At 38.5% G+C, this 25,953-nt stretch overlaps 1 protein-coding gene across 4 annotated transcripts in view; it reads left to right on the forward strand.

Annotated features, from left to right (window-relative positions):
- Window positions 1-3,592: 3,592 nt before the first annotated feature.
- The window catches only part of RPRD2 (regulation of nuclear pre-mRNA domain containing 2), a 90,156-nt gene continuing 67,795 nt past the window's right edge, over window positions 3,593-25,953 (forward strand). For all 4 annotated transcript variants that reach the window (XM_060029252.1, XM_060029263.1, XM_060029282.2 and 1 more), the window contains exon 1: window positions 3,593-4,833. In XM_060029252.1, the coding sequence (XP_059885235.1) occupies window positions 4,629-4,833 (205 nt within the window). In that variant the 5' untranslated portion in view covers window positions 3,593-4,628. The remainder of the gene's footprint in view (window positions 4,834-25,953) is intronic.

A 25,953-nucleotide genomic window follows, 5' to 3' on the forward strand; every position in this document is an offset into this window, starting at 1 on the left:
ATCACCTGATCCTATCCTCTTCCACTTACTCAAGGAAATCAGCCAGCAATTGTCCCATCTCTATCCTGTATCAACTGTAGCATCTGATAATAGCTACATCATTTCCCACCTTGGAAAAAAGAAATGACCTTTTGAACCCACATTTCCCTCCAGCTTCAGCTCCATTTCTCTGATCCCATTTTATTTCTTGAAAGAGTTGTCACCACATTAACTCCACATCTCCCATTCTCTCTAGAACCCTCTCTAATCACTTCACTTCCTGGAAACAGCCCTTGTCAAGACCACCAGTGACTACTGTGTTTGCCAGATTCAGTGGTTATCTCAGTCCTCAACTTATGCAACCTATGCAGCAACACCTGACACAATTACTCCCTTCTGCTTGACAAATATTCATTACATGGCTTTCAGAACATTACTTTCTGGGTTCTCCTTCGCTGGTCATTCATTTTCAATATCCTTTGAAACTTGCTCCTTATAGCCCAGTCCTTGGTCCTCTATTCTATCTACGCTCACTCACTTCTGGGCAACCTCATCCATCTCATGGCTTTAAGATCATCTATATACTGACAATTCTTAAACTGATGTTTCCTACCAAGAACTTTTTCATGAACTTTAGACTCGCAACATCTGGTGCCATTTATGCCTCTGATACTCAAGATGTTTAACTGAAATCCCGATTTCTACTCATTTCTCACAGGACTGCTCCTTCCCCTTTCCTCCCCTAGTCCGTCTGAGAAAATGGCAATCCATTCTCCGAGGGAACAATATCACCCCACACGGAGAAAAAGTTGGCTCTTGGGGGATGAAAAAGTCTTAGATATTACAATGCTTTGTCACCTTCCAAAGCTCAACTCTACCAAACAAAATCTTACTCATTTAATTTCTCTCATTTTCTTGGGTGTGACACAAGCAGCAATGACATTGAGTTCATGGAAGATACAAAAATTGTATGCAAAGTCAGTAAGCCCGTGTGCCACAACTACTGAGCCCGCGTGCCTAGAGCCCGTGCTCCGCAACAGGAGAAGCCACTGCAATGAGAAGCCCGCGCACCGCAACGAAGACTAGCCCCTGCCTGCCGCAACTAAAGAAAGCCCATGCACAGCAACGAAGACCCAACGCAGCCAAAAATAAATAAATAAAACAAAGTTAAAAGTTCACTAAATTTTTTTAAGAAATTAATTTTTCAATTATTTTACTTCTGCTGGAACTATAACAGTTTTGAATGATTTTTTAAAAACTCATTCCCAGGCTTCCCTGGTGGTGCAGTGGTTAAGAATCCGTCTGCCAATATAGGGGACACGGGTTCGAGTCCTGGTCTGGGAAGATCCCACATGCCGCGGAGCAACTAAGCCCGTGCACCACAACTACTGAGCCTGCGCTCTAGAGCCTGTGAGCCACAACTACTGAACTCGTGTGCCACAACTACTGAAGCCCGTGTGCCTAGAGCCTGTGTTCCGCAATGAGAAGCCACAGCAATGAGAAGCCCGCTCGCGGCAACTAGAGAAAGCCCGTGCGCAGCAACGAAGACCAAATGCAGCCAAAAATAAATAAATAAACAAATAAAATTTAAAAAAAAACACTGATTCCCTGGTGGTCCAGTGGTTAGGACTCAGCGCTTTCACTGCCATGGCCCGGGTTTGATCCCTGGTCAAGGAACTAAGATCCCACAAGCCGCATGGTGTGGCCAAAAAAAAAAAAAAAATCAAAAACCGATTTCATTGCTATTATGTATTTATATAAATTGTTAATTTACATATGTAATGCAGTGAATTACAATTTATATACATAAATTACATTAAAGTTTATTCAGCAAATACAGTTATAAAGTTAAATATTATTAGCGTTAAAATTTTTAAGTTTTGGGACTTCCCTGGTGGCGCAGTGGATAAGACTCCATGCTCCCAGTGCAGGGGGCCCGGGTTCGATCCCTGGTCAGGGAATTAGATCCCACATGCATGCCGCAACTAAGAGTTTGCATGCCACAACTAAGAAGCCCGCGAGCTGCAACTGACCAGGCACAACCAAATAAATAAATATCAAAAAAAAAAAAAGAATCATCCAATGGAAGAAAGACATCAAAATTTTTTTTAATTTTTAACAAAGATTTTAGTCACACTTAACTCTGCATTGAATAAAAAGTAAACTTCATGCTTACTCTTGTATAAAGCACAAATATACAGACAGTACATAAACAGATATACAATATAACTGTGGTATTAACATTTCATGGGGGTTGGGGGAATAGGAAAAAATATCTAAGAAGAATCTTTAGGGTCAACAGCAATGGAAAAAAAGGCTGAGAAACACTGTTCTAGTTAATCAGGTCAGAAACCTTGGTGTCATATTAGACTCTTTTTTTTTCTTCTTCTCATATTCCCCTTAAATCCATGAGCAATCCTTTCGGCTCTACCTTCAAACTATCCAGGATCTGACGCCACTCCTCTTTTTTTTTTGCCATGCTAGTAGAAGCCACCATCATTTCCTTGTCTGGATTACTCCAATAGCCTCTGGTGGCTCTGCAGTCAGTCTATTTTCAACATAGCAACCACTGTAATCTTTTAAAGAGAATGCTATGTAACTTTTCTGCTTAAAACTGCTCTGCTTAAGTGTTCCCCACCTCAAAGTTAAAAGCCAAAGTCTTTACAGTGGCCTCCAGGCCCTACATGAACTCTCTCCCTTTACCTCTCAGATTTCATATTCTATCACTTGTCCTCTTCTCTAGCCACAATGGCCTCCTTGTTCTTCCTCTAATATATCAAGCCATTGCTGTTTTAGGTCCTTTACACTTGCTGTTCCACCTGCCAGCATGTTTTTCTCCCCCTCCCCCATATTTGCTTGGTTACCTTGTGCTCAACATTCAGATCAAGTATCACTTCCTTCCAGAAGCCTTCCTTGATCACCAAACCACCATTCCCATTCCCTTAAGGACCACACACACAACCCCTCTCTCTTCCTTACCTTGCTTCATGCTACTTCATAGAACTTATTACTCCCTGATATATTTTTTATGGTCTCCTGCCAATAAGCCCCAGAAAAAAGGGATATTTGTCTATTTTGCTATGTTACTCCCCCACATCTAAAACTGTACTTGGCACAAGACGTTCAACAACTTTTTGTTGAATTAACAAATACTATACGTGAGCTTGACAAAACAGGTTCCCTGCCTCAAAAAACGTGAGTCTACTGGGAAGACGTGAAAGAATTAAAATACAATAACTGCATGTGTTCAGTGGAACAAAGAAGTCTCCAAATCTGCCCAGAGAATTTACATAGGCATATGCAATTGCACGGTTAATCTAGGTTGTGCTAATCAATGTAATAATAAATATCTAAGGCTTTTGTAAACTATAATGTATTATGCAATTGTGAGGCTGTAACATATCTGGCGAAGGTGAGATCACATCTTGCCTTTTATTGTTTCCGCGTCTCGAAAATTCTACAGGGAAAATTTTCGTTTCACTTCATTTACTTCCTCTTCCTATAATCCAAAAAGTCAAGTGGCTGTGAGTGTTAATGTCCCAAGGGAGTGTAAAAAATTGTTTGGTCTGGGAGTCTGCGTAGTGACTGGCTCGCTGGAGCTGGCGCATGCGCATCCTCTGAGGCACTGCAAGATGGCTGCTAGCTACTTTGTGGCGCGTCGGTGCCCCGAGGAATTAGCAGCGGCGGCGGCGGCGGCGGCAGCTGCAGGTGCCAGAAAATAACAGTGGCCGCTGAGCGGTGGGAGTTTCTCGGCCCTGCTGTGTGAGCTGGACAGCCCCAAGGGAGACACCTCGCTAGGAAGCAAAACGCGGGGCGGAGCGGTGAAGCCCCTCCCCCAACCTCTCCTTAGTTTGACCAACTCCCTCTCCCACCCTTCTCTCCCCGTTTTTCCTCCCAGCCCGCTACGCGCTGGCCTGCTGCGCAGGCGCACGAATACTCGAAGCGCCTCCTTAGCCCTTGGGGCTTGTGGGCTTCTGCGCGCGCTTCCCGTTCTTCTCCCTTGATTGGCCAGATTGCCCCGCCATCACACCTCCCTCTGCTTTTTCTAGGTTGAGAAGGAAGCAGGGGGGCGGGGCCAAGCAGCGCGTGCGCGATCGTGTTGCTGTCCCTTTGCTGCTATTGCGTTGCAAAAAAAATCCTGACTAGGTAGCCTTGCGCCTTTCTGTGCTAGAGGATCTAAAGGAGAAAGATTTCTGCAACTGAAGGGGCAGTCGGGTAGTATTAACTTTAAGATATTCATGCCCGCTCTTAGAGGAGTGTGGGCAACGGCCTTAAGCGTTGAGAGCCGAAGAGTATAAAACCATTAATTTCCGGGCCAGGCGTTTAGAAAGGCTTTGCAGGACCTGTTTTCTGCGCAGTTCTTCCGTGATTACTGACTGGTTTAAACACAATCCCTTGAACAATTCCGATAAACCGTCGAAATCCGCAGCCCCTCTTTGCAGCGTGTAGGAGCCGCCAGCGTGCCCAGCAGCTGGTCCTCCCGTCCTACCTCCAGAAGAGCCTAGCGCGTGCACCATCCCCACCCCCTGGCCCCCCTCCCCACCTGCGGCTTTCACGCACTCGCAGTGATTGTTTTGCCCGCTCCCGCCGCCGCCGCCGCCGCCGCCGCGGCCGCCAGAGGAGCAGCAGCGCTTGTGCAAACCGGGAAGATGGCGGCCGGCGGCGGCGGAGGCGGCAGTAAGGCCTCCTCCTCGTCGGCCTCTTCGGCAGGGGCTCTGGAGTCCTCGTTGGATCGAAAATTCCAGTCGGTAACTAACACCATGGAATCTATTCAAGGCTTGTCGTCTTGGTGTATAGAGAACAAGAAACACCACACTACTATCGTCTACCATTGGATGAAGTGGCTCCGGAGATGTGAGTGTTGGGGGGTGACTAGGGAAGGGAAGACTGGGGATGGAAGGAAATACTACCCGAAACGCTTAGGGTTTCCCTGTGGAGCCGCTGCATTCGGTTGGGGTTGTTCATATTAAAGCTTCGACCAGAGTGTACCCAAACTCAGACCCTGTTCCTAGCCGGGATTGTCCTGAACTGCAGGAGGCTCATCATTTCTTGGATTTTATAGCGACTGACTTGGTGTGACCTTGGGCCGTTGGGCCCAAATCTGTTGAGATTTACATGTTGTTTCAGAGCTTTGTAAGGTGATGTTGTTTTTACTGAACCTTCACAGAAATTGTTGCGTCCGTTTATTTCTTATAGGCCCTGACGTGTTAATGATTTCTTGTTTTCCTGGTGATAGACACGCTATGGTTTAAGCAGTAGTAAATGCACCTACTTCGCTGGAATATGTGGGACCATTCTATTTTCCACTGACCTAAAACGTGTGATGTGTAATAAGAAGGGCCTTACCTAGATGAAGAGGTAACGTGAGCTCCACATAGAGCTGAGGCGACCACCTGAGAGGTTTTTGTAGCTATGTTTGCTGCAGTAAAATACAGGCTTCTTGATACTGACCGGAAACAACCGTAGTCAGTATCGCCACTAACACCATAAAATGGAAAACATATCCGGCTACTTTTCAACCAGTTCAGATACCTTTTTAAAGAATAGGAATTGGTTTTATAGGTAATCAAAACAAAGAATCAGGAAGTGTGCTTTTTGAATAGGTACTACTTTTTTACCCCAGTTAATTGCTTTTTTGTCTACATCGTGGAGTTTTTTTCACTTTGCTGCGTTACTGCAGAAAAGAGGTCTGTTAGACTGTCAGGAAGCATGGATTGCAGAAAATTTCAGATCTTTTAGGACAAAGTGTGGAGAAGTCATTTGTTGCTTCCTGCTGAGAAGAGAGGGTTGACCCTAAATCCATGTATATCTATTTGAATTTTAGGTCTGCTTCCTGTCTATGGCACGTCACCAGTGAGACCCATCATTCACTTAATTCTTCTTATTCCACTTTTGCTATTGCCCCTATAGTGTTTTAATTTGTGTTTACTTTTAGGGAACAGATGGATAAAATTTACAAAATCATAGACCCCAAACTTCAAATCATTTGTGTATAAAGTTATTGTTGGGAGAGATGTTTTGTGGCTCTTTGGATAATATATGCAGAAACAGTTGTATAACCAAGGCAGGATTACCTATATTTACCAATAGCAGATCAAAGTTACTTTCTTTCCAAGAGGTAAAATTAGAACATACAATATCAAGTACCAGTCATTATCAAAGACTCACATAGTAAGTATCTAGTATGTACCCAGCCCTTTGTCATTTACAATATATCTAGTATCTCATTATACCTTAAACTAACCCTAAGAAGTAGATTTTTTAATAATTGATTTACAGATGTGGAAACTAAGCCTCAGAAATGTTAAGTAAGCTGCTTAAGTTTATACAGTAAAATGGTGGAGTTGGGTTTTGACTCCACCATATCAGATGACAATGGCCACATTTAACTTTGTAAAGTAATGTTTTCATGATTATTCTTTAATGTTTTTGGTATACCAGTGGTAGCAAGCAGTGCTCAAGCCTGAGGACGTATTCTCCTTAAACATATTTTTCTTCCTGTTTTAAAACATTTTTACTTTTTCTACCTTTGGGCTCTGGTGCTTTAACTGTATGGTTACATCATTTGCAAGGATAAGTTGGTCGCCATCCCTGCCTGTGGGATTACAAATGCAATTACAATATATTTTTTACAGTCAGTGATAACGAGATACACTGGAGCCAGAATTTTTCTGCCTCTACTTTTGATATTGTGCCTGAGCTTATTTCCCTTGTTGATATTTTAAGAGTGAAAAAAATGATTGCTCTAGGAAGACTACTTCATTTGAAGTGCATTATATACAGTTTGTATAGTTCAATGCTTTTGGCTTTCTATAAACCTGATTTTTTTTTTGTCTGGTGGAATGCAACTTAACTTTCTAAAATGGTTAAGGGTAATTTGTAGTTGTTTTATGTTTACGTTGAGTGAACATCGTTTATCTTATTGTAAATAAAGCCTTTTGAGAGAAATATTCAGGAGATTGTTGTTAGAATTATTTTAGTTCGAGTTTGGTTTTTAAGTCAGCTTTAGGCAAATTTGTGAAATAGGTGTCTTTGGCATTCCCAGCCTTTCTGTCCATTTTCCTGATGCCACTTTTGCTTCTCCTTTTTGTCTTTGGCATCCATTATTTAGTAACTTATATTTAGACCTCAGTGGGAGTTTAAGTGACTATGTTAACTCTTCCTGAGATATTTTCATTTTTATCCTTTATTTCATAATGTGTAATAAGAGACTTTTGTTCACTTTAAAGGAAATACTTTAGGGAGTTCCCTGGTGGCCTAGTGGTTAGGATTCTGGGCTTTCACTGCCATGGCCCAGGTTCAATCCCTGATCGGGGAACTGAGAGCCCGCAAGCTGCGCAGTATGGCCAAAAAATAAATAAATAAAAATTAAAAAAACAATAAAGGAAATAACTTAGAGAAGGCAAGTAGTCTTCCTGAAGCACACTCCATGGTGGGTTATACTGATTTTTTTTTTTGTGGTACGCGGGCCTCTCACTGTTGTGGCCTCTCCCATTGCGGAGCACAGGCTCCAGATGCGCAGGCTCAGCGGCCATGGCTCACGGGCCTAGCTACTTAGCGGCATGTGGGATCTTCCCGGACCGGGGCACGAACCCGTGTCCCCTGCATCGGCAGGCAGACTCTCAACCACTGCGCCACCAGGGAAGCCCTGGGTTCTACTGATTTTATTCAGACTTGTTTTAATTTGTTTGATGGAAGCTTCCATTACTATCATTTTTCAAAAGTGATCTTTCTGTAGCATAAACAGATGTCATTTCTGTGCTTTAAAATCCTTCAGTGATATCCCATTGCAACAGGCTTAAAGGGTTAAACTTCTTTTTACTACAAGTAAAAGGTCTACAAGGTCCTACACCACCTGCCCTGCCTACTACCTCTCAGGCTTCTTCTAATCCTATCTTCCCATCATTTAGATCCAAGCTCAAATATTACCTCCGCAGAAAGGCCTTCCCTAATGATTTTATTTCAAATGGTTCCTTCAGTTGCATTATAACATATCACTTTATTTTCAGTATATGAAATTACCTTATTTATTTGTTTATATGCTTACTGTTTATTTTCTTCCACCAGATGACAGGGCTGTGTCTTCTTTGCTGCTACATCCCCAAGCAACTAGAACAGTGTTTGGCACACAATAAGTAATCAGTAAACATTTGCCAATATAATTTTGTGAAATAGTTAATCAAGAACTTGAATTGTTTTAATTTCTGTTTCTCAGAAGGCAGCGTTTATAATTTAGTAAAAGAAATGATAGGTATGGTTGTTGGCAGTTTCAAAATATGGCTCTTATATGGGCTTGATGTGCAATTTGACTAGACTGTCATTTCTGTATTTTGTTCATCTGTCCCATTTTTAATGTAACATGGAAATAAGTATGGAAAAGTAGAAAAACACAGACTTTAGAATTAGGCCCAGGTTCAAATCTTAATTCCATCAGTTAATACCTGGGCACAGTACTTAAATTGTGAGTCTCAATTTCTGATCTGTGAGTAGAGATAATTATCTCTCATAGGCTTGTTGTCTAGATTTAAGAAGATAATGCACATATTTTAGTATAGGTCCTAGCATATACATACATGTTCAGATTATTTATTATGGTGACAGCGATGATGTAGATAGTCTTAAGGTCCTGACTATTCGAAATAATTACTTTGTTTTGGGAACAGTGCTGGAAATTACATTCCCAGTCAGAGGGAGATGATTTGGACCAGCCTTTCTGTAGTGAATTAGCAAGTTCTCTGAAGAACTAGTAGGACAAAATGGAAAATACTGTGTTCATGATATCTCCAAGTTGTTTTGCTTCTAACCATTGAATGGGTTGGCCTGTTTTAGAAGGTGTATGAGAATTGAAATGAGTTTTTGAAGAAAAGGGGGTTATAGGAAAGTAGAATCATTTGTAGAACAGAAAAGCTGTTAAGATTTCCCTTCAGCTGTTTTTGGTACGAACTTTAAGTATGTACAAGATTAGAAAAGTAATAACATTCCTGCCACCACTGATCACCCCACTTCAAAAGTAGTTATCTTTTTTTAAATTAATCAATTAATTTATTTTTGGCTGCATTTGGTCTTAATTGCCGTGCGTGGGCTTTGTCTAGTTGCGGCGATCGGGGGCTACTCTTCGTTGCGGTGCGCCGGCTTCTCGTTGCGGTGGCTTCTCTTGTTGCCGAGCACAGGCTCTAGGCGCGCGGGCTTCAGTTGTGGCTCGTGGGCTGTAGAGCGAAAGCTCATTAGTTGTGGCCCATGGGCTTAGTTGCTCCACAGCATATGGGACCTTCCCAGAACAGGGCTCGAAGCCGTGTCCCCTGCATTGGCAGGTGGATTCTTAACCACTGCACCACCAGGGAAGTCCCAGTAGTTATTTTAATGGCCGATCTTTTTTCTTCTGTCCCCTTTACTTTCCCTTCTCCTCCTCATTTGAAGCAAATCTCAGTACAATCTGGTATTTTCTCCACAAGAGAAACTGTTATATAAATATGGACTGTCCAAAAAAAACCTCTTAATACAGGATTAATTTGTTGTAGTGAATTCGAAAAGTGCAATTTACTATTTTTGATGTATGGCAGTGGTTTCTCAGATCCTTGAATGGACCGTGAAGCTGGTAATAATTTTCTAGCTAACTTTTATTAAGTGCTTATTATGTGCCAGGCACTGTTCCAAGCATTTTACACTTATTAATTCATTCAATCTTCATAATTCTTTGAAGTAGTTATTGTTATGATCCCCACTTTACAGATGGGAAAACAGAGGCACTGAGAGGTTGAGTAACTTGCCCATGGTTAGAGAGCTAATAAGTGGTGGATCCAGGATTCAACCCAGTCATTCTTGATTTAGAGCATACACTCTTAGCCACTGTACTACACAGCCTTTCCTATTCATAAAATATTTTCTACAATATTAGGCCATGCAGATTAACTAGAATGTCTACATTTTGAAGCTTTGTGGGTATTTTTGTTTTTATTTTTGCTTTCTTTGGGAAAACTGATTATCTTGTATAGATTTGAAGTTCTGATAGTCATTTATAATTTTAAAAAAGGGAAAACAAGTTGAACATGTTAGTTACTAAAGTTGTTTACTTGATAAAAATCTCTAAATGTTAGGTTTTAGATAATAGAAGGATTTTTTTGGTGGCAAAAAGTTTGGGGTACCACACTGGTACCTCCATTGGTCAGTGGAGAGTGAAGTCTATAATCTTGTATTTGATATTGCACAAATCTGAGTGTCTGGAACTATTTTTTGCAGCTCTGGTATCTGAAATGTAGCTATTCCTTTAACCGTTTACTTTCCTTGTAATTCATCCTTTGTAGCAGATATGTTGGCTACACATATAGAGTATAACAGTACTGCCATAGCTTTTTAATCACATATCACATGTATACAAATATAGATGGACTAGGTACAAATTCTTACTTTAAGCTCCAAGATGAATTTTGCTTACAAATCCTTAGTTTACATTCAGTTCTTTTAACAAATATTTATTGAATACCTACTGTGCCAGGCACTGGGGACATAAGCAGGTGAATAAAATGGAGAAAAATTTTTGTCCTCTCAGAGCCTATACTGTTAGAAGAGGAGACAAGCAACAAACAAACAAAATATTAAATATATTAGAAGATAAAAAATATTAGGAGTGCTAAAGAGAAATATAAAGCAGGGAAGGGGAATACAGAGTGTTATAAGAGTTTGCAGTTTTAAATTAGGTGCTAAGGGAAGGCCTCACTGAGAATGTGACATTTGAGCAAGAAGGTGAGGTATAGGCAGTATAGATAGGAGAGTGTGAGAGGAGAATGTTCCAAAACAAAGAGAACAGAAAAATACAAAGGTCTTGAGGTTAGAGTGTGCCTGGTGAGTTGAAGGAACAACAAGAAAGCTTTTGTGGCTGGAAAGGAGTAGTGAAAGTAAGGATTAGCAGATGAACTCAGATTATGGTGGGTGATATGGCAGGAGGGGCAGATCACAAAGAATTTTATAGGCATTTTTGGTCTTTTATTTTGAATGAGATGGGGCAGAGGAGTGATGTGAACAGATTTCTGTTTTTAAAAGATCATTCTAGTTGCTGCAGAAATAGGGATGCCGGTAGGTGGCTATTGAAGTAATTCTGGGATAAAATATTGGTGGTTTGGACAAGCTTTATAAGAAGTAATTGAATTCTAGACCTGTTCTGAAGGTAGATCCAAATGGCTTTCTAGATGAATTAAATGTGGGGTAAGAGAGGAGAGTTTTCAAGAATGACTCTGGGGTTTTCTTGGCTGAGTGACTAGAAAGAGTTGACATTTATTGACAAACTTCACTCATTTAAAGTGTACAATTCATTTGTTTTAGTATATTCACAGAGTTGTGCGACAGTCACCACAGGGTATCTGCTTAGTATGTAAATTGTCTTTAGAGCCATCAGCCTGGAAGAGATGTACTAGGTACTAAGTGTAGATAGAGAAGTAAGTGTAGTAAGACAGAGTAATAAGTATAGATAGAGAAGATGTCCAGAGAGAAGGCTCTGGGGCATTCTGGTATTTCAGATACCTCTTTCTGCTTACTTGGTCTAATGTGTTATTGTGTGTGGTTCTTTCTGAGGTTCAAGGTAAACTTTCAGCTTCCCAAAGAAGTAATAAATCTATTTTGATCTCTTGCATATTTCTACTCTTGGGTTAGGTTTAATGGCACTTCTGGATTAGTTAGGCATTAGGTCTGTTATAATTCCCAGTTGTAAAATTATTGCACAATCAGTCTTCTCTCTGCCCTTTGGATGCCTAGGTCACCTTTTCTTCCATCCATTGCCCTAGGTTCATAGAGATGTAGATAATTTCCATGTTTTCTGACAGTGTTTCAAAACATGAGCTACCGTGATTATTACATGAGATTATTGTAATGGTGTATACTAACTGAGCCTTTTTATGTGTATTATGAGACTTTACAAGCAGTTATATTCTTCATTTAGCTGCTTTGTCTCTCAAATGCAGAAGGGTTGTATTATATACATGGCCTTAGGTGGATTTAAAGCAATATGTAAAACATACTTTTGCTGTACATCCCATAGTAAGCTAAATGTTAAATTATATAGCAAATAAACAATCCCATAAATCAAAGTGTGAAACAGTATTGACAAACTTCAAGTGATTTTGTGGTGTGGAAATATCTTGAAAATTCCATTGGAAATTTCCATTTCCAATGTAAAATTACTAATATTAACATTTCCTTAAACAGGCCACCCCAAAATTACAGTCCTGTTGGTAGAGAAGGGGTGAGTGTACGTATGTGTGTAATTTCTTAAGAGAGTGGAGACTTCTGATTTTATTCTTAGTGATTTGGCTTCCTGCCTTTCATAAACTAATAAATAATAGATGCATCCAAACTCCCTTTTCTCCTAAGCTTTTGTCATTCAGTTATGATCTTTCTTAAAAATTTTATTTATTTTTTAATTAATTAATTTTTTTAACCCCCCTGGCATCAGTCATGGACAGATAAAGCCACAATTCCAAGATTCCTAACACCCTGGCCTCCGGATTCAAGGTACAACAGGCAATAGCCTCTGTCCACCAGGCAGGTGATGGAAACCAGTTTGCAAGTGTGAAGCTAGCTGGTGGGAAGATAAGGAGGGGGCTGAAGGGGCTGTGAGGCTCTTTTTTTTTTAAATTAATTAATTTTTTGGCTGTGTCGGGTCTCTGTTGCTGCGCGTGGGCCCCCTTCAGCTGCGACGAGCTGGGGCCACTCCTTGCTGTGCGCCGGCTTCTCATTGCGGTGGCTTCTCTTGTTACGGAGCACAGACTCCAGGCACACGGGCCTCAGCAGTTGTGGCTCGCGGGCTCCAGAGCACAGGCTCAGTAGTTGTGGTGCACAGACCCAGTTGCTCGGTGGCATGTGGGATCCTTCTGGACCAGGGCTCGAACCTGTGTCCCCTGCATTGGCAGGGGGATTCTCAACCACTGCGCCACCAGGGAAGCCCAAGTTATGATCTTTTCTTTTAATCTTTTTTTTTTCCACTTTTCCCAAGTGTTTAGTGTTCTACAGCAGTACCTTAAAATATTTTGGGTTAGTTGTTTTAAAATTTCATCTGAGAACTAAGACTACATGAGGTTTTTTAATGTGTAGAAGGAGCTCAGAGACCCTAGTAAAAAAAATTACTCAAAAACTTAACACTGTTGCACAAAACACCTTGACTGAGTTTCTCATCTGTTTGTCAAGGAAACAAAAAGGAGTTGGTGCTTTGTAGTGCTTTTGATTCCACTGCATCCACAGATTTTAGTTATAGAACACTGGAGAGATGCACATCTTGTGGAGAAGTAGTAGAACCTAGTTACTCCTTCTGGGAAAAGGCAACAATTCCATTTGTGCTTTAGAACATTAAAGTCTTTCTGGCTAAGATAAAGATAGTCTAAAAAAAGAAACCTTGTTTTTCTTGTTTTCTTAGAAACATTGAAATAGAAGCTGTTTGATGAAAGAAATAAAATGTTTAATATGCTGGGTTTAAATTTTGGTTGCAGCCTTTTATCTTTCTCTCGTCTCTCTTCCTTCACTTCACTTGCTAGTGATTAGTTTCACTTACTTTCACCCTATGGTTGGTTCTTTGGTACCCACCACAGGTGGCTGGGGGGAGAAAGGAGATTGACTATTTCCTTTAGTGAAAGTTTCACTGTTAGAAGGGAAAAGATTTTTTAATGTTAGGCATTATAACTTGCCATTTTTAATTAAAAAAAGACCCGAATGGATCCTGTGCTGTTTTTGTGTTCCCTTTACTGTCATTATAGTTTTAAAATGGTAGCATAACGCATTATTTTAAAATGATGATCTCTGTCCAAGAGGCAGTCAGTATTACTTGAGTTATTAACATTTCTTTTATAGTGTATTCCTATGTCCAAAGATACAGAATTCAGAAAATTAATTTAAGAATATTGGGTGCTTACTCTATGTAAAACTTTGTTAGGTTGCTCGCTGAAAGAGATGGAATTATAAGGAACTTAACGTTTCATAACTAAGATAAGAATTGAACAAAAATAACTTGTTCTGGGAAGTATGATAATATGAGTTTTTATATGCTGTACCAGTTTCGAAGAGTTATCACTTTTTGGTTGGAGTGAAGGTATCCATTCACTGAGCACCCTTACTAGATATCAAACATATACATACATATATATATATACATATATTCCTATAATCCTAACATAAGCTCTGGAAGGTAGGAGTTATCCCCACTTAAAATTCTTATAAACCGAGGCTTAGGGAAGTCAATTGATTATTTTGAGGAAATTGTCAGACCATTTTTATAGTATAGGAAAGGGAAACTGCCTGGTTTCAGGGTGGCTAAGCATAAGCTTAATTATTTTTCCCCCCTTGGTTTTGTTCTCTGAAGGCAGAAGGTGAGAGTGAGTGGGAGAAATACAAGAAATACGGTGGATTCAAAGCCTGAGTTGCTTACAAGTACTTTGTTATTATTTAACAATGTTCTTTATTAAGTTTCCAATCATTAATACAGTTAACTTCACAAACATTATCACTAATAGATTTAGTAATAAATAGTTAACATTTCCTGAGTTCTTATCGTGTGATCTCATTTAATATAACAATTCATGAGGTATTGATATTATGTAATTTTTATTACTTAGTAAGGCTATTAGTGATATATATGTAAAATTACGCTGGTGAAGGGAAAATAATAAAGAAAACGTTATAGATGATATAACTGAAGCACTTGAAGGCTCAGTGAGGTAAAATTAATTGTTCAAGTTTCATAGCTAGTAAGCAGTAGAGCCAGAATTAAAATCTAAGCAGTCTTGACTCCAGCGCCTACTCTCTACCTTTGTGCTAGACTGCGTTCCACTTCTTTCAAAGTCTGTTGGTATTTTGTAGTGTTCCATAGTGTGGTATATACAGTATAATGGTTCCCAAACAGCGCTTGTGCCTGTTTTTACCCAGCTTTTTTATATATTATTGACATGTAACATTGTGTAAGTTGTGATGATTAGATCATGTATAAATTGCAAAATGATTACCACAAGATGTACTTAGTAACTTTCAAGTATATAATGCCATATTGTTAACTATCGTCACCATGTTGTATGTTGGATCCCCAGAACGTATTTATCTTATAACTGCAAGTTTGTACCCTTTGACCAATGTCTTCCCATTCCCCAACTCCCTGGCTCCTGGCAACCACCATTCTACTCTCTGTTTCTATGAGTTCTGTGCCTGTCTATTTTGATGATTTCACTAAGCTGCAGAGATGAAAAAAATTCATTAATTCGTATATAGCAATAAATTGAATACAGAAGCAGATATGAGAACTTAGCTGTCTTCTGTTGAGCCAAAACATTAGATTTTCAAGAATGTAAAACAGTGCTACTCTCCTCACTAAGTTTTTTTCTCTTGCAAATATAGTTATTTTTAATAAAATATGTATAACTTATTAACTGAATGGTTTTATTATTTTTAATGAATTAATAGATATTTTAAAATTCTTAGTTTTAATTTATAATACAGTAAAGAGCATAGATGTAACTAACTCACATAAGCAAAAGCTCTTTGGGGTCTTCAGTAATTTTTAGGAGGGTAAAGGTATCCTGAAACCAAAAGGTTTGAGAATTCACTGATTTATTGGTATGTTGTACAATGACCTTTATCAAGTTTCTGCAACGTGCACATCCATTGTCTCTCATCTTAATACTGTGTATTGCCCAGGGGTTACCAGATGTTATTTTATAACCATTTAATTACTGTTTTTTAATTTGTGAGATCATAAGTTTGATAACTTCTTATTTTGCCAAATAAGGATGTAAAATACACTACCATTTATATTATCACTATCATTTTATAAATTACCACTTTATATGAAAAATTTGCCTTAATGTCCTTGTCTTTCAGGTCTTAGCTCATCTCCTTAGAGGTTGATCCCTATCGTCCTAGCCAAAGAGCCTACCCTACCCCCCTTTGCTCCTATCTATCATTCTCTTATTGCATCACCCTATTTTATTTTCTTTATATACCTTTTCCCATTATAAGATATTACCTTATTTATTTGTTTATTTACTGAGCTGCATGTCCCCTCTCACCCTCAACTAGAATGTAAGCCCATGATAGCAGGGACTTTGTTTTGCCCACCACTACATCCTCAGCACCTTGAAGATGGTGTAGAACATAGAAAGTGCTTAATGACTTTCTTATATCTGACCACAGAGCTCACTTCGAGAATTGTTGCTATAGAGGTTTTACATAGTTTTGTTTACACAGATTTACACATGTAGGGGGATATACAATATTGTATAGTGGTTAATTGGCAAAGTACATGGGCTTTGGACTCCAATAGGCATTATACTTGTTACTTAACCTCTTAAAGCCTTTAAATAGGATTAATAATAATACAACATACCTTATGTGATTGTTGGTGGTATTAAAAAAGATAATTCAGGGCTTCCCTGGTGGCACAGTGGTTGAGAGTCCGCCTGCCGTTGCAGGGGACACGCGTTCGTGCCGCAGAGCGGCTGGGGCCGTGAGCCATGGCCGCTGAGCCTGCGCGTCTGGAGCCTGTGCTCCGCAACGGGAGAGGCCACAACAGTGAGAGGCCCGCGTACCGCAAAAAAAAAAAAAAAAGATAATTCATATAAAGTGCTTTGCAAACTACCTGACATTTAGAAAGCTCAGCACTGTACAACAGAAATTAACACAACATTGTAAATCGACTACACTTCAGTAAAATATGTATATATATATATATATATATATAAATATAAAAAGAAAACTCAGCAAATGGTAACTACTGTTGTTTTTAAATGCAATTATGGTATGTATTTTTATTACACCATGTTTCATGCAGGCCTGTGTGCTTAAGCTTTAAATTCTTCCAGTTAATCCTGCATACCCTAGGTGAAATTTTAAGGTTAATAAACCAAAGGAATGAACACAGATTTTTTAGGCCTTTTTATTAATACTAGAGAATGCCTGGAAAACACACTAATTTGGAAACTATTTATCTATTTTGAGTATTTCACGTACCTATTTGTGTAACAACATCTTGCAGTTCTAGAAGTTCATAGAATTTAAGAATCTTTCATATATTTTTATAGCTGTTGTGCTAATATGTAAATGCATCTCAAAGAAGTGATTTCACAGGGACAGCAATATCTTTAGTGCTGCTGGATTTTTAAAAATAACCTATCAAAAACAAGGAGTTTATAAAAATTTAAGTTGGAATAATAAAGACCAAATATTAATCATATTTTCATTTAAAATTTTAAATTTGAAATTAAAGATTTTTTTAAAAGAAAATTTCATTTCAAGACACATTTTGGAAGATCAATTTTACTTTGTTTTAAAAGTCTTTAAAAACCTGGTAATAGAAAAGTGAACAGCTTTTGAAATCCATTTATAGGTCATCCTTACACATATATACTGTGTTTAGTATAAACTAGGATAAGAATGCATTTCTATTCTCCTATTCATTCTTATCCTCAGATTGCCATATACAGTACATATGTATAAACTGATAAATGTGGATAAGATACAGAGAAAATAAAACATAGCAATAAACAAAAAATATGAATTTGACTTTGTACAACAGCATTTTCTAGAAAGTTGTGATGTTTAGTTTAGGTTGTCACTGTCAAAACTTAGGTACTACGAAGTTAAAGTTAAACCTGTTTCATGCTGCTAGACTTTAGTACCTTTAATAAAATGCTTCATGAATTTCCAGAAGGAGTGGAGGATAGGCTGTTCAGTATTTTCCAAACTTATTTGACCATGGAGTTCCTTTCTTTTCTAGCCATCTCATGTGATTACTGTTCTACGGAACACACATTGGGAAGCTTTGTTATGGATGTTTTTCTAGGAAACCCCCAATTAAAGAGCAGAGAGAACCAATTTATATTTGTGTGTAGTAAGAAAGGCTTCATGGAGGAAACAGTTGTTCAAAAAAGATGTGAAGCAGGTGAAAGAAGGCATCTCAAATACAAACAAAGGTGTAAAAGAATCAGAAGCAGAGAGTGAACAATCAGAAGTACACATAGACAAGTGAGGATGGAAAAGACAAAGAGAAGCAAAGAAGCAGTAAAAACCATGATTTTTGAGACACGGTGGGGAGGGGAAGGTATATTGAAAACAAAGTAACTATGTATGTATAGGCACAAAAGCTACAATAGATAGTGATTGTAACACTGGACCAAAATCACTTTTTTGTAATACTGGTATTAGTATATTTTCGGATTTATTCAAAGCTTTTAGAATTCAAAAATTGAAGTTAAGTCTGTGAGCCCAGATTTTTAATGTATTTCATATTTTAAAACATCAAGTAAAAATGTAAATTTATAAAAACATAACTATTAAGCATAGATTATCATTGTAATGTAAATCATCAGCTCCTCCTGGTTTTGCTGCTTCCTTTGACTTTGGTCTTTTTGTCTGAGGTACCTTTGTAATTGCTTTGTGTGATGTAGCTGGTTGGGTTGGACCTTAGTATCTTCTTGCCATATTTAACTCCCCTGACCAGTGCTTTCGGAGCCACCTGTCTATGTTCAGTAGTTCAAAATTGCCGAAGTTTTGACTTCTTTCTTGGCCAACTTGGGAAACGTTTCCCTAATGGAGTTTAAATCCTTTCTTTTCCCTAGGAGAGATTCTTTGTTACGGAAGGTTCTTTCCCTCAGGTTCAGACTCTCCCTATAAGTGGGCCATGACAAAGGTAGAGGGGGGTGAGTCAGGGGAGTTTCCTGAACTGCATAGGAAGTAGGGTAAGGAGTTTGTGGTGAAAGTGAGAGGAATGGGGGTGGGTGAGTAGGTAGGAAAGAGATAAAGACAACTAAGGACAACGAATGAACTGCTTTTGTATTATGCCAACAAAAATATTGTATTTTGGTCTTTAAAATAGCAATACCTGAAACTGATATTACAGTTTCCAAAAATAAATGATAATATGTTTGGGGGAAATGTTCAGGAGCCACTATAATAATCTAACCAAATGACAAAGATTTGAAAGAATATAACTGGTAGTGGAGAGGACAGATAAGATCTAAGAGGTATTTAGAAAGTAGAATTCGGCAGAACTTGCTGACCGGTTGGATGTACGGGATGAAGTTAGAGGAAAGCTTGGAAGATGGATCCTGTGGATTCTGTCTTGGGTGACAGGAAATTTGGGAGGAAATAGATGATAAAAGCAGGCTTGCACACATGGAGTTGGAGTGTCTGGAGGGCATCTGAGACAAGTTGTTTAATAGATAACCATTTTGATAGTGCTTATAATCCTAATATTGGCTAATATTTATTGACAGTTATATACTTGATGCAATTCTAGGAGTTTTTTGTGTATTTTGTCATGTAATCTTGAGAAAAACCTTTGAATAAGTGTGTACTATTATTTCATTGTATAGATGAGAAAAGCATCTCATTGTATAGATGAGAAAAGGTCATGCAGTTGGAAATAGGGGCTGGGCTTTGAAACTAGTCCTGACTAACTTAAATATGTTCATAACCACTATATTGTATTTGGGAGGGAGCTTTGGACTAGAGATGGAGACTTGGGAATTGTAATCATATTGGTAGTAGTTAATGAATGAGCACTTCAAGGGACACAGTATTTTAAGTGAGAAGAGAAAAGGGCCAGTGAAAGAACTTGGGAAACACCAGAGTTTCAGAAGAAAAGGTGTCCTAGGTAGAGGAGAAGATCACAGCAAAGTAATTTCTCAGAAATTAAAGGAGGAGAAAGTTTGCCAGTGGAGTTTCCAAGGAACATGGTTCTGGGAAAAGGCATGATTGTACTGGGGAGAAGGGTGAATAGGACAATTTCTGTTTCTGATGATACGACAAACTAGATATTTTGCAGAGAGACTACATTTTTTTTGCCCTAAAAAATAACTAAATCCTGCAGAAATTGTAACAAACATAACTTTTAAAAATAAACTTTATTCTAGAATAGCTTTAGGTTTACAGAGAAGTTGCAAAGATGGTATAGAGGGTTCTAGTATACCCTGCACCCAGTTTCCCCTGTTGTTAACATCTTACATTGGTATATGGTACATTTGTTACAGCTAATGAACCAATACTGATAGGTCATTATTAACTAGAGTCCATACTTTATTTGTGGATGTCCTTAGTCTTTGCCAAATGTCTTTTTCTATCCCCAAATCCCATGCAGAATTCCACATTACATTTAGTCATCATGTCACTTCAGGCTCCTTTAGACTGTAAACAGTTTTGAGGAGTATTGATCAGGTATTTTGTAGAATGTCCCTCTATATGGATTTGTCTGGGGAATTCTCTGGTGGTCTAGTGGTTAGGACTCTGCGCTTCCACTGCAAGAGGGCCTGAGTTTGATTCCTGGTTGGGGAACTAAGATCCCTCAAGCCGCTAGGTGCGGCCCAAATGAATAAAAAAAATATGTGTTTGTCTGATATGTATATTTTTTCATGATTAATTGGGGCTATAGGTTCTTGGAAAGAACACAGGAAAAGTGCCATTTGCATCACATCGCGTCAAGAGTATCCTGTCAACATGACTTATCACTGATGATGCTAACCTTGATCACCTGGCTGAGGCAGTATTTATCAGGTTTCTTCACTGTAAAATCTCCCCCCACCCCCTTATCAAACTATACACTTTGGAAAGAAGTCACTGTGCACAATACACACTTAAGGAGTGCAGAATTGATGTTCCACCTCCTTGAGGGGGCAGTATCTTTGTGTATGGAAGGTTACAAGCTTAATTTTTAATGCATTACTGAGTATGCTAAAAAAGTTAGGGCACTCTCTAAGGGTCTGTTCTCACAAAAGTGAAGAGTCAGCTGAAGCAGGAACAATGAGCTGTGAGCAAACAGAAAAGGCAAGGTTGCTCTCAAAGGCAAATGCCCATATTAGCACTAATGGGAAACTAAGCCTTTGGCCCACAGCAAAATGGAAGAACCCTCTGAGAAAGATGATAAATTGGACCAAGGTCAGTACTACCCTGATTCTGCCATAGCACTTGCAAGTACACTTTGAGAGAAAGCTTTTTCTGGTTAGGCTCTTTGAATTCCCACAGATAAAATTCAACAGAGAATTACCAAACACAAGGAAGTAAGTCACTTTGAGTGAGATTTGATAGAAACAAACCCCTAAAGACTTAAACTATTAATGATAAGATACAAAATATAAAATAATCATGTATAAAATGTTTAAATTAATAAAAGGGGCTGCTCTTCGTTGCGGTGCGTGGGCTTCTCATTGCGGTGGCTTCTCTTGTTGTGAAGTGCGGGCTCTAGGTGCACGAGCTTCAGTAGTTGTGGCATGCAGGCTCAGTAGTTGCGGCACACGGGCCCTAGAGTATGCGGGCTTCAGTAGTTGCAGCGCACAGGCTCAGTAGTTGTGGCGCACAGGCTTTGTTGCTCTGCAGCATGTGGGATCTTCCCAGACCAGGGATTGAACCTGTGTCCCCTGCATTGGCAGGCAGATTCTTAACCACCGCACCACCAGGGAAGTCCCAGAAGGCGGATTCTTAACCACTGGACCACCAGGGAAGTCCCCCAACAGCATTTTAAAATTAAGGTGTGTACATTGTTTTTCTTTAGACATAATGCTATTGCATACTTAATAGACTACAATATAGTGTAAACATAACTTTTATATGCACTGGGAAACCAGAAAATTCATGTGACTCACTTTATTTCTATATTTGGAACTTTATTGTGGTGGTCTGGAACCAAACCTGCGATATCTCTGAAGTATGCCTGAACTGAAAGGAAAATTTACCAGCTTTGTTATCCTAGTGAGAGAGTTAAAATGTAGCTGTTAATTATTGGTAGTTTAAGCAGATACAAAATATGTAAAAATATAGAGAATTTATACTATACTACCATATCTGATTTAAGTGACTCACATATGGAGAACCCTGTGCTCTAAAATTAGAAAATGTGCATTCTTTTTTGAACAAACAAGGAATATTTAAACCAATTAGTGATGTGTACTGGCCCCTAATGCAAGATTAGTATAATTTTATTTTTTTTTTTTTTTTTTTTTTTTTTTTTTTTTTTTTTTTTTTTTTTTAGTATAATTTTAGATCCTTTGTATCGTGCAGATTCATGTTCTTTAGCCATATAGTACTTTTAACTTAGAAGTTAATAACCAAAACAAAAATTTCCCCTTTGCTTGGAAATTAAAATGTGCATTTCCAGATAACTCATGGATCAGAGAATAAATCATAGTGGAAATTTAAAAATACATAGCACTGAATAGTAATAAGAACACTACATCGAAACTAATAACTCATTTTATTGAGTGCTTACCATTTGTTTATTTGGGATCCATCAGTGAATACATCAAGATTTCTGACCTTGTGGATCAATAAATATAATGAAAAAGTAAATTACCTATTATGGTAGAAAATGAAAAAATCTTATGGGAAAAAAGTAAAAAGCAGGGTAAAGGGCATTGGAATTAACGGTGGAGATTGGGGGACAGGTTGCAGTATTAAAGGAAGCACTTAAAATAGGCTTCATTGAGGGAGTGAGAATTAAGTAAAGACCTGAAGACACTGAGTTAGCCGGGTGCATATCTGGAGGAAGAGGATTCTAGGTAAAGGGAACAGTTAGAATTAAGACGCTAGATTATGAGTATATCTGGTATGTTCAAAGAATAGTGTTCCAGAACACTATGGCTAGAATGGAGTGAAAGTAGACGAGGTCAAAGAGATAAAGGAGATGGCAGATCACGTAGGGCAAAGTCTTTGGCTTTTACTTAGAGCAGAAGTAGTAACCATTGGAGAGTTTTGAGCAGAGAACAACATGCTCTGACTTACCTTTTAAAAGAATTCTCCACTGCCATGGCAAGAATAGACTATAAGGAGGAATGGACAGAAGCAGAGAGACCTATTATAAGAGTAATGTAATAGTCTACGTGAGAGATGATGATGGCTTAGATTGCAGTGACAGGGATAAAGCTCATAAGAAGTAAATGATTTCTGGATACGTTTTGAAGATAGAACGAATTGCTGACAGTATGAGAAAAAGGAGGAATTAAAGATAATTCCAAGGTTTGTGTCCTGAGTGATAGAAGGATGGAGTTGTCATTAACTACGTGATGAAGACTTTGAGTAGACAAGATTTGGGAGAGATCAAGAGTTTAGTTTTTAACACGTTGAGTTTGAGATATCTTCTAGATACTTCAGTGGAGATGTCATGTTAGACAAGTAGGTATATGGGTCTTGAGTTAAGAAGTCTGGGCTGAGATGCAGTAAAGCTGTACCTAAGGGAAATTTGTAACCTTAAATGCAAGAGGCTGAAACTTAACAAGCTAAGCATCTTTTGTTTAAAAAAAAAAAAAAAAACAGGGAAAGAACAACAGAATAGGCCCAAGGAGAGTAGAAGGAAGGAGATTAAAAATAAGAGCAAAGAATAAGTACAAAAGAAAGATAAAATAGAGAAGGTCAGCAAAGACAAAGCTCGCTTCTTCAAAAAGCCCAGTAGGGGCTTCCCTGGTGGCACAGTGGTTAAGAATCCGTCTGCCAATGCAGGGGACATGGGTTCGAGCCCTGGTCCAGGAAGATCCCACATGCTGCAGAGCAACTAAGTCCATGTGCCACAGCTACTGAGCTGGCGCTCCAGGGCCCGCAGGCCACAACTACTGAGCCCGTGCACCTAGAGCCTGTGCTCTGCAACAAGAGAAGCCACTGCAATGAGAAGCCCGTGCACCGCAACAAAGACCCAATGCAGCCAAAAATAAAATAAATAAATTTTAAAAATAATAATACTAAAAAAAAAGTGAAAGATAAACCAAAAAAGTAAAAGATAAACCTTTGTCAGGACTGATCAAGGAAGAAAAAAAGAGGAAGCATAAATAAACAATATTAGGAATGGAGAGAGGGGACATGACTACAGATAAAGTAGAAATTTAAAAATCATACGAACAACTTTATGCCAATAAATTTGAAAACTCAGATGAAATGGACAAATTCCTTTAAAAATTAATAATCCAAGAAGAATTAGAAAATTTGAATAGCTCTGTAAGTATTAACCAGACTGAGTTAGTAGTTTGTAAAATCTTCCTATGAAGAAAAACATCAGGCTCATGGAATGAACATCTTTGGCCGGACGGCAAGAAGGTCTCAGGAGAGCTCAAAGATGAATGAGATCATATGAAAAGGATGTAAGAGCTGGCTTGAAAGGGATTTTACTAGCTAACTGTGGGACAGTTTGTACATCAAAAAGAATGACAGTAATGAATGAAGAAAAAACTCCCTGTGTCTATAGTTACATTCATTAAAAGAAAAGAGAAAGAGAACAAGGGGGGGGCAAGAAAGAAAAACTCTTTATAGAAGAATGTCATCTAATAAATTGCATACTTTTGTATGTTTAATGTTAAATGACTAATATATATATATATATATATATATACTTTTTAAAAATTAATAAATAACTTGTCCTAGGTGAGGACATGGAGAGACATCTGGCCATTGTAGTAGACAGTGTTCCAAATATTTGAAGGAGGAGGGAAGGTAAGAACTGAGAAGGTAGCTATGATGGATTATGTAATTAAGGGAGGGTTATTTTCAAATGAAAGTCACTTCAGTATACAGAACTAGGGAGCCATTAACTAGTTTTTTAACAAACTTTTTTTTTTTTTTTTTTTTTTTTTTTGCGGTACGCGGGCCTCTTACTGTTGTGGCCTCTCCCGTTGCGGAGCACAGGCTCCGGACACGCAGGCTCAGCTGCCATGGTTCACAGGCCCAGCCGCTCCGCGGCATGTGGGATCTTCCCAGACTGGGGCACGAACCCGTGTCCCCTGCATCAGCAGGCGGACTCTCAACCACTGCACCACCAGGGAAGCCCTTAACAAACTTTTTATGATTATTAAAGTACATTGTAAAATTCAAACTATACATGTGTTACAAAATGAAAAGTAATTTACCCATCACTTTCCTCTATATGCCAAGTTCCATTATTAACAGTTTCTTATTTTCTTCTTATATACGTTAACATTGTTGTGCAACCATCACCAACATCCATCTCCAGAACTTTTTTTCATCTTCCCAAACTGAAACTCTGTACTCATTAAAAAGTAACTACCCATTCCTCCCATCCCATAGCCCCTAGCAACCACCATTCTACTTCCTCTTTCTATGACTTTTGACTACTCTAGGTACCTCATATAAGTGGAATCATATAGTATTTGTCTTTTTGTGACTGGCTTATTTTACTTAGCATAACGTCTCTTCAAGGTTCATCCATATTATGGCATGTGTCAGAGTTTCTGTCCTTTTTAAGGCTGAATAATATTCCATTATGTGTGTGAGATTTATATATACGTATATCACATTTTGTTTACCCAGTGTGTTCTTAAAAGAGAACCAACTATAGACATAGATTTTTTAAAATTACAAATACATCTTCAGCTTTACATTAATAATTTTTAAAGCCTAAAGGAAATGGAGAAAATGTCCATAAAAATATTGGCTTAATATATAGAATGTATATATTCTTAATATATAGAACGCTTATTGGCTTAAGAAATAGAAAACCTGAAAAAGGCCTAGAACCCAGCTGGTTTAGCAGCCATACGATCATGTATGTGTGTTTGCTTTTATTAACATGTGTTTTGTGGCTGAGTATTAGTTTGAAATAATTTTTTGTCTTCAAAATTTTAAACAAGGCTGTTTTTCATATCCAAGTGGATGTCTTTGCAAGGCTGCGTCAGATCTCATCAAATTAAGAAATAATCTCTGTGACTTACATTCAAGGTTGTAACTCTTCAGGATTCAATCTGTATTATAGTTATTTGTCTGTGATGAATAATGCTGCTATGGATACTTTTGGGCACATGTGCAAGAGAGGAATTGCCAGATTGAAGGGATGCAACTGTTTGACTTAACAAGTATGTGTTGTCAATTTGTTTCTCATTTAAAATCCCATTAAAAGTACTTTAAAATGATCAATAAAACTGACAAATCTTTAGCCAGAGGAAAAAAAAAAGAAGATGCTAATTACTATTAGCAGGAATGAAAAAGGAGCAACAGTACAGATCCTGCAGACATTGAACTTCT

Source organism: Delphinus delphis, chromosome 1, assembly GCF_949987515.2.
Source record: "Delphinus delphis chromosome 1, mDelDel1.2, whole genome shotgun sequence".
Taxonomy (NCBI): Eukaryota; Metazoa; Chordata; class Mammalia; order Artiodactyla; family Delphinidae; genus Delphinus; species Delphinus delphis.